Here is a 10,224-nt window from a genome sequence, read left to right on the forward strand (position 1 = left end):
ATCCACCAGCACTGCTGGACTTGCTCTAATGCCTAGTCACGTTTCCAGCTTTATTTTCCATAATTTATAGAGGAAACCTTCGTAGCTCTTACACTTGCTGAAAATGATGTGAGAGAACACATGGTGGGGGTGGAAAAATGGGAGAAAAGTAAAATGACTCGCCACTTCTTTTTCGCCTGTAGCATTACTCGCCAGATAAAGTCAGCAGAGCGGGGTCCACATGTCAGCGCACTACACAGCTGCCATGGCTCCCTTTAAACTTGATGACCCAGATTTTATTGATTTTGAATTTGAACTTTAACGGCTATAAAATCTGATGGTTCATATTATTCATGATGGGATCAGATGACGAGCTTTATTTTTGAACAAAACCAACGATTTATATTAGATGAAATCATATCTTCTCCAGATGTTAAAAAATTAATATCAATTTGTTTGGAAAAAAAAAATTAACATCACACTAAAAAATAAAAACACCAAAAAAAAAAAAAAAAGTTAACACAACACAAAAATTAACACAAAAACTATTTTATATAAAGGTATGCAAATTTATGCCCTCACATTTACATGCATCCATCCCGTTGGAGGTGTACGTAAATGTTGCTTTATACCTCCATCTGCCCCAGGAAATTGCACACCCGCAAATCATGCATGCATCGAAAGCTTTCATTTTTTTTTTTTAGTTACATTAGAGGAAAGAAACTTTTTGAAATTTTGAACTTGAGTGCTATGGGCCCAGGAGGAATCCTGGCGTCTTCATCTTTCTTTTGGGTTCCACATGATTTTACAACACTAGGGTATAATTATAATCAAAGAAACCACAAACCACAAGCAACAGCTTCCTATGCTTCCTATAAGAGCAATGCTATTCACAATCCCTCAAAAGCGATTCTCACTATACTTGCTAGACACGTGTACACGCGTTGCCAATGTATTCTCCTTTCTTTTTCCTCTTTCTTCTCTCTCTTTTATTCTCAGTCTCCACCATCTCTCTTTCTTCTTCTTATCTCTGTTTGTCTCCATCTCTTTCTTTCTCTTTCTTCTTCTTCTTCCTCTTTATTTCCTTTTTTCCGGAAAAAAAAGAAGGAGAAATACATAGAGAACGCATGTATACGTGTCTAGGTGAGAATCGCTTTTGAGCGATTGTGAATAACATTGCTCATAATCATAAATACCTTTGTTCTCTGCTAAAAAAAGATATAATCTTTGTTCCAAACACCAACAGCAACGCCAATTATCCATCAACCCCTTCACACTTAAACTAACACTCAAATTCCAACATTTTTAGTAAGTAGTTGAGCTAAAGAGAGAACAAAGCATCGAGTGGTATTGCTTTGAGCGAATAGTGAAATGGCTGAGAACGTCGTCTCTTTTCTTTTGCAAAGGCTCGGTGATTTGCTAACAGAAGAAGCCAACTTCTTGATCCAGGTCCCCAACCAAGTTAGGCTGTTGCAGCAAGAGCTACAGATTATGCGCAGCTTCCTAAGAGATGCAGATTCAAGACAAGAAAAAGAAGCAGCTGTACGAGAGTAAGAGATGCAGATTATGCTAAGAAAAAGAATGCAGCTGTACGAGAGTTCGTTGCACAAATCAGAGATGCTGCTTATGACGCGGAAGATGTCATCGACAAATTTGCCCACAAAATAGAATCCGAACGCAACCGTAGGAGGAACAAGATCTGTATGTCTTACAGATTTTTTAAATACGGCAGAAAAGTAAAAATGCTGCACAACGTTGGCTCAAAGATTGAGGAGATCAAGGGCCGCATCTCTCAACTGAGGGTGAACCTAGAAATATATGGCATAAGGAGATTGAAGGAAGAAGAGGGGCCGAGCTATTCTGACAGGGTTGTGACCAACTTATTACGCCGCAGTTTCTCTCACTCCATCAACCATAATGTTGTTGGTTTGGTGGAAGCTGCCAAGACATTAGCGACTGAGCTTGTGAAACCAGGAAACTCCGGCAGTCGAGTGGTTTCGATATGTGGAATGGGAGGGTTGGGCAAGACCACTCTGGCTAGGAAGGTTTACCATCATGATGAAGTTAGGGATCATTTTTCTCACTTCATTTGGGTGTGCGTATCTCAACAATATCAAACAAGAGACATTTGGGAGCAAATTCTGTTTAAACTTTCGTCCCCTGACGAAAGGGAGAGAGAGAAGATCGCAAAGATGAAAGATGATGAGGTAGCTAAAGAACTTTTTGTGCTACTTCAAAAGATGAGAAGCTTGGTGGTTCTTGATGACATCTGGGATGCGAAGGCGTGGTCATTGCTAAGCGCTGGGTTTCCAACTCAAGACGAGGACACAGAAACCAAAGTGCTAATTACATCCCGCAACAAAAGCGTAGCATATCGAGCAGATCCGAGAGGTTTCCTCTATGAACCATCCTGTCTAAATGATGAAGATAGCTGGGAACTGTTCCATAAGGTAGCAATTTTTCAAAGAGTGCAAGCATATGGAGGTAAGACCAACATCTCATCCTAGTAATAGATTGTATTCATCTCATGTGCATATAAAATGTGTTAGATTTTTTTGCATTTCACAAATTAATCTGTAGCATTTCAACTATTGGAATTTGAGTGCCTTGATTCCACTGTTGGATTGAGTGTGAAGGGGTTTAGGAAGTATAGGACAATAGTAAAAAACCAAGTCTTTTAGTCCCCTCTTAGGTGTCCTCTAATAACAATAATGTATAAGTCCTATGGCAACCAACAAAACCAGGTCTTTTAGTCCTGTTCAAAACCAAGCATCCAAAATCCAGTAGTCCACTGTGTCTGAACTGTCAAAAAAGAAAGGTCAAACAAGTTAAAGTTCATCCAAAGTGTAGTAGATTAATAAATTAAACAGAAACTAAATTTTCAAGAAATAATAACAAATTTAAAATTATAAAATTGAACAATATTTATTACCTCGGCACAACAATAAAATAACAAAACAAAGAAAGAAAAAGCAACGTCATCAAGGAATAAGCTCCTCATTCCACTTGTGTGTGGGATAAAAGGAAAATTGTGAATGAGGTCATATTTTTATACTACTTTCAATGAACAGTGACAGATTTTATGTAAGATCCATCATCTCTAAACCAAATCAACCATGACACTAATCTAGCCCAGCTCATCCACACAAAAGCCTTTTGGAAAACTCTCTAGTCAAGATCACTACTTTTGCATGACAATCATTCAAATTCAAATGCATCGCACAAAAATGGAAGTTGACAATTGCGCACTGTAGAGCAAAGATGAAACAACACTAGCCTTGTCAACTGTGTGTACCTTCATGGGATTTATCAGCTGTGTCCAAAACCTTTCCAATTTCAACACATAACCACTATGGTGTCAAACCATAAGTTGCTCCCATCATGAGATAAACTAAGTAGATCATAGTATGTTGAAGTTGGCTCGGCTTAAAACGGTGCGGAATAGGAAGGAGGAGCAAGAAGTGACCCATCGCCAGTTCCAGAAATCACCGGTCGTCCAAACCCGAGAGCAAGTCGCGAGTTACTGTGCAAAGCAACCAGTTGCAAGGCTCAAAAGCGACGTTCACCATGTCTTTTGTCTCCTGGCATGTTTTGGTTATTTACCCGGGTTTTGGGGTATTTTGCTAGCCTATTTGGGCTTGGTTAAGACTTATATGTTCCTATTAGGTTTGTACTTAAATCCTATGAACTATAAATAGGCATTTTAGAACTAGGTTTTTATAAAGTGAGAAAACTAAGGCATCAAATTGGGTTTGAGCCAAGGCTGAGAGAAAAGAGAGATAGAGTTTGAGAGAGAGCAAATGGGTTTGTTCATTGTAACCAAAGGGGTTTTTTCTTACGAGTGAATTTCTCAATGATCACCAAGAGGACGTAGGCACAATGCTGAACTGTCAGCGAGCTGTACATTTCTAATTAGTCTAAGTCAACTATTTGATTCAGCAAGATGATAGGCTCATAATTACATTCCTAGAATAGTTTCCTAGGCTTTGTATATATAATCTTCCTATTGTTATACATCAATATATGAATGAAAGAGAATTCTCACCAAATCTGATATGGTATCAGAGCAGTCAATCTTGACTATCTCTTGCCCTAACCCTAGCAATCGCTTCCATTGCAACAGTCGTCATACAAACCCAACACTATTCTTTATAGCAGCAACCGTGATCCAAACATTCAGATCATTGACCTTACATCTCAAAAAGCGGGCACCAACCCATATTCCATCCCAAATCACCTTTTTGCAATATTCCATCTAGATATGCAGCACCAGCACAAAAAGCAATAATTCAACAAAATATTTTAAAGCAGTTAGTGTCCAAGCAACTAGCTACAGTGGTGCAACAAGATCAAGAGTCGTTGGAAACTCCAGATAAAGGTTTAGATAATTTTCCCCTACAACTCCTATTATAGTACCATCACTACTTATCCAATCAGATCCTGAAGATTCCCCACAGGTAACTGAACATTCAAATTTCAACTCAAGTACTTTACCTGAGTCAAGTTATACATGAAACACAGGTTATCAGTTACCGCTTCGTACAACTAAAGGGATTCCTAGACAATAGTATGACCCTGACCCTAAAACAAAAGCTAAATACCCTATTGCTAATCGTGTGTCCTTAAAGAGTCTGTTTCCATCATGTGTATCATTTGTATGTCAGTTATCCACTGTATCTATTCCAAGTAATGTGCAAGAAGTTCTGAAAGATCCCAAGTGGACTTAAGCGATAAATGATGAAATGGAGGCCCTCGAAGAATTCCACTTGAGAGATGACTATCCTTCATAAAAGGAAGAGAACAATGAGTTGTAGATGGATATATACAATAAAGTTCAAGGCAGATGGTGCCATTGAACAATACAAAGAAAGATTGGTGGCGGAAGATTACACTCAGACTTATGGGATTGACTATAGGGAGACCTTTGCCCCTGTAGCCAACATCAACACAATTCGAGTACTTCTTTCTTTGGCAGGAAACCTAGATTGGCCATTACACTAGTTTGATGTCAAAAACGTCTTCCTGCATGGCGACCTAAAAGAAGAAGTCTATATGAATTCCCCTCTAGGATGCAAGATGGGGACCAATACGGGCAACATGGTGTGTAAATTGAGAAAGTCTCTTTATGGATTAAAGCAATCACCTAGACCATGGTTTGGAAAGTTTAGCAAATCAATGAAGGATTTCAGATACATGCAAAGTAACTCATATCATACTCTTTTCTTGAAATATAAGAATGGTAGTGTCACTACCCTTATTGTATATGTTGATGACATGGTAAGTTAATCTATCTAGGACACACTAGACTTGATATAACATATGCCGTAAGTGTGGTGAGTCAGTTCATGCATGCACCAAGTGAAGCCTACATGGATGCAGTAAAATGAAGTCTGAGATATTTGAAATCAACTCCTGGAAAAGGATTGATGTTCTCACGACATGGTCATCTAGATGTTGAGGGTCTAGTATCTTAGCGAAGTAAAAAATAGAAAGTAGTGTCAAGGTCAAATGCTGAAGAAGAATATCGAGGTACGGCATAAAGAGTATGTGAGCTATTTTGGATAAGGAATTTTTTTTGGGGGAATTGGGGTTCAAACCCAAACATGCCATGCAACTGAATTGTCACAACAAAGCCGCAATAGACATTGCACATAATCCAGTTGGGCATTGACGACATACATGCTCCAACTTGAGGGCGAGTGTCAGCGAGCTGTACATTCCTAATTAGTCTAAGTCAACCATTTGATTATGCAAGATTATAGGCTCATAATTACATTCCTAGAATAGTTTCCTAGGCTCTGTATATATAACCTTCCTATTGTTATACATCAATATATGAATGAAAGAGAATTCCCACCAAATCTAATACAAACCTTTATAAATTCTTGTATTCTTTGTGTGCTTGTTTACTTTTCGATTCGTGCATGCGCTTTATCTTTGTGTGGCTTGTGTGTGGTAGTTACGTAGTCCATCAACAACGAGGTCTTGAAGTGTTTTTCGCATAACACATAGTGCATAGCAGCACCATCCAAATCAAGTGGAATTGGATACAACTTCAGAGTTTGATGATACTGAACATTGGGAGAATAGACAACAACAAGGTTACTTTGGAAGATTTAAAAATACCAACACATTCTTTGAGAAACAAACTAGCACTATTTGTAAGAGCCATGCAAATCATTACATTTGACATTAAATTGTTCTATACTTGAAACATATACATTTAACATGCAAATACATCATATAATATATATATGTGTGTTTATATTTATGTATATTAGTATATATGTATATAATATATCAGTCCCGATCTCTTGGATCACAGGAGTCCAAGAGATTGTGGTCACCCACCGTTGGATATTAATCCAATGGTTCAAAATGATATATATAAATGCAATATGACATAAATGATTATTACCCGATTCAAGTCAATCGTTGAATTTACATCCAACGGTGAGTGACCATAAATCTATTGGACTACAGGGGTCCAAGAGATCAGGACTGTATAATATATATAGGTATATTATAATAATAATATGTTATTATTATTATAATAAAAATATATATGCATCTTATACATTGGTGAGCATGAGACTAGATAATCCTTCCCTTTCACATTGGTAGATAGATAGCACTATTTTGCTATTCTAACGAGAAATACTTGTGTACAATGGGGATAATGAGGATAACACTATTTTGTTATCCTCGATCAATCACGACATACCACGCGTGATAATATTTCCACGTGGCAATGTATGATTGGTTGGGGATAGCAAAATAGTGCTATCCCCATTTCATACAAGTTGTTCTACCACCTAAGAGGTGTTTTTGGTGGGCCCAGTATTAGTAATCTCATTTAGACTAGAATTAGACAAACATAAGACTAAATTTAGTCAGAGACAAGCCTGTGTATCAAACAGCCCCTTAGTCCCTAATAGGTCAACTATACAAATTAAATAATAAATCTTCTAATCAAATATACAACTCATAACGACAAGGAGTGCTATTATTATCCCTAGTAAGTATATTTGTGCTTATAGTTTATCTTTGTTGTATTGTAGATCACCCACCAGCTACAAGGGCAAAAAATTCTGAAAATCCTTTCATAACAGTGGAACGCATGGAAAAACTTGGGAAAGAAATGGTAACACACTGTCGTGGTCTGCCGCTGGCCATTATTGTGCTTGGAGGTGTTTTGGCAACAAAACGTTTCATTGATGAATGGGAGACAGTACATAAAACTATCAAATCACACTTGAAAACAATGAACGGCGACCAAAGAAGTACTGAGTTGGGAGTTATGGAGGCGTTAGCACTAAGTTATGATGATTTGCCATATCAGTTGAAACCATGCTTCCTTCATTTAGGCGAATTCCCAGAGGATTTTGAAATGCCTACACGGAGACTAATCAATCTGTGGGTTGCAGAAGCCCTGATACCATCTGAATCATCAAATGAAAGAGAGAACGAGGAAACATTAGAGGATGTTGCATATCGGTACTTGACATTGTTGGCAGAAAGGTATTTGGTTCAAGTGGAGAAAAGAAGTTCAACTGGAAGGATTAAAAGTTGCCGCATGCATGATCTTATACGAGAACTATGTTTGACAAAGGCTGGGCAGAATGATTTCTTCCAAATCATAGAACTTCGTGACAGTAACAGGAAAATGGAGTTGTTCTCTTCGCCAATGATTAACAGACCAAATTCAATAGGTAGGATCCGCAGAATTTCTATTTATTTCAAAAATTGTAGCGGGTTTATCTCTTTGGGAACTGAAGAATGTCCTCCAGTTAGGTCTGCATTGGGATTCAGCAACATACAGAGTGCAATAGGTCAGGAGCTTATTGAATCCATAGTCAGCAGGTTCAAGTTTCTTAGAGTCCTAGATCTTGAAGAGATTCGAGGATTCGCAATACCAAAAGGAATAGGGAATTTGATCCATTTAAGGCTTTTGACTGTAAATTCTGCTTGGACAGGTGTGCTTTCATCATCTATAGGCAACTGGAGATTCTTGTTGGCCCTATACATAGATCCAAACAATTCGGCAGAACTAATTCCAGATGTGATTTGGAAGATGAAAAGATTGAGGCATTTGTATCTTCCAATGGAATATGGTAAGCGTACCAAGAAGTTACGGTTTGCTAATCTCAATGACCTGCAGACCTTAAAAAACTTTCCAGCAAAGATAGCAGATGTGAAGGATCTGACCACATTGCCCAATCTCAGAAAATTAGCAATACAAATACCTGATGACAGCAAGCTCGATGAGTTCATGGCAATCTTCCAACCACCATTCACATTTAACTATCTAAGATCGTTGTCAGTAGATATTCGGATGAATGCTACAAATATGGATGCGGTAAAAATCAGATCATGCTGTCCTCGCCTCAAGAAGCTGAAACGAAATGGAACGCAAATCTAGAAAAAGCACTAGAATACCCTCCAATAGACTACATCTTAGCACGCAGCTTCCAGAAGTATTACTAGATTTTCTTTTGAACATCACCTTTTCGACACTTTTGTACCTACAAATTGAGGAAGACTGATCATGCCCACTCCGGGGAAGCTGCCTGCCTTAGCTTGACAATTGTCTACTCATCTCCATTTGTCGATCAGTAAAATTTGCTCGAGCTACTTTTATTTGGTCTCCATATATAAGAGGTTATGGGGTCTAGGATTTGTCTGTGGTACCTGCTGTGGTTTTTCTGCTGTTTGTTTTTATGTTATTTTTCTCTGTTGGTTTGTTTAATGTTGGATGGTCATCGTTTATTTCTTTGTCAATGTTTCATGTTCTGTTTTTTATGCGTCAATGCTTCATGTTCTTTTTTTTTTTTTTACGTGTCATTTATGATTGAAACACCTGATAAAGTCATATATGCTAACCAAATTTAGGCAAGCAATATCAGTATAGGATATTTTATTGGGAAAGAATGTGGCTACCAGGGACTGAAAAACTATTGGGATTGTTATTGCAGCTACCATTGGATTCTATCTTTGCCTGTTAAGTGTGAACTACCAGTGTCCAAACATTTAGTATAAAAGTTCCAATATTTGGAATTTCCAAGCAATCTTGTCTACAACATTCCCAATATTTTACCCTATTGTCCAACCACTGGGTACAACAATTTCAGAATATTTTGCTGTATCTGCATCTAATAAATTATTGGGAGCAAGCTACAATTACATAATAACTTACTGAAAAATGAGACAACAAAGTATGAGGAATCAAAATATATTATATTTTCTCATGTTTCCGGGAGAACAAAACATTTAGAATTATACATGGCTTAAAAGACAAATCTTCTTGTCATCGAGTTCAAAATTGGAGTTATGATTTTGGGCTAAATAGTCTTCAAGAGTTCATGCTATCGTCATTCGACTGCTTCACAAATTTTGTATCTTCGTGCTCAACTCACAAGCAGTTTGACTATGAAAGAAGGCTTCCCAGATTCATAAGCAACAGAAAAATGTGCATATGATCAATCACAGCCTCTACTTCATCTGGACACAGCGAGTTTTTCTGATCGAACTGAGGCTGATTTGTATATGAACCAATTCACTTCATTTGCCTTCATTCACACACTAAAGCTGGAAGTGAGATGAATGAAGGTTTCATCACTGCAGGGGATTGTGATACCGCCCATTGGATGATCGTATCCAAATTCTTCTTCTGCTTGACTCAGCAAATCCAAGAACAAAGGCTCATTCAAGTATGATATTGGAACCACAAATCGCTTCTTCTGGCCCTCCCCAACATACACTGCAAAATAGCCTTTTGGGATGTCTAAGGTCTTTGAAGTAGCAGCCTTGTTTAGACCCTTCTTGGTGTCAACAATTCCTGGCAACCGGAATCCCATGGTTTTTATATTCTCAAGTGGAAAATTAGAACAAGAAAAAGAATTCAGAGGACTTGGGAAACAGAGAAGACTTTGATGGTTGGCAAGGAGAGAGACTTGAGTTGCTGGTTGTGAACCTGATCTCTTGTGTATATATAGATGAAAGATTATGGCCTGCTACATGAAATGAGCGGTCTCGAGGAGCAGAGATGGGCTTCATTGAAGGATACTAGCTTGTGAGATATCAAAACATAACATGGGTTGTCTTCCTACTCACATAAATCATCTCCACATGCAAATGACCAAACTGTATCCCTATGTACAAACACCGTTCCCAACGTCTCATTTCATCCAGTAATTTGGTCTAAAGGATTGATTATTGGACACTTAGCAGGTAATGCATACATAT

The 10,224-nt window shown here is 38.0% G+C and overlaps 2 protein-coding genes across 2 annotated transcripts; one reads left to right on the top strand and one right to left on the bottom strand.

Moving 5' to 3' along the window:
• Nucleotides 1-1,350: 1,350 nt before the first annotated feature.
• LOC117638416 (putative disease resistance protein At1g50180) lies at nt 1,351-8,775 on the top strand. The gene is made up of 3 exons (XM_034373548.1): nt 1,351-1,428; nt 1,479-2,463; nt 7,041-8,775. Exons 1-3 carry the CDS (start codon nt 1,351-1,353, stop codon nt 8,399-8,401), a joined length of 2,424 nt encoding a protein of 807 aa, XP_034229439.1. The 3' UTR covers nt 8,402-8,775.
• A 422-nt stretch (nt 8,776-9,197) lies between these two features.
• On the bottom strand, nt 9,198-9,946 carry LOC117637021 (indole-3-acetic acid-induced protein ARG7-like). Its single transcript, XM_034371759.1, has one exon. The coding sequence runs from the start codon at nt 9,834-9,836 to the stop codon at nt 9,555-9,557; it is 282 nt and encodes a 93-aa protein (XP_034227650.1). The 5' UTR covers nt 9,837-9,946; the 3' UTR covers nt 9,198-9,554.
• Between the last annotated feature and the right edge of the window lie 278 nt (nt 9,947-10,224).

Source organism: Prunus dulcis, chromosome 8 (genome assembly GCF_902201215.1).
Source record: "Prunus dulcis chromosome 8, ALMONDv2, whole genome shotgun sequence".
In the NCBI taxonomy this organism is placed as follows: domain Eukaryota; kingdom Viridiplantae; phylum Streptophyta; class Magnoliopsida; order Rosales; family Rosaceae; genus Prunus; species Prunus dulcis.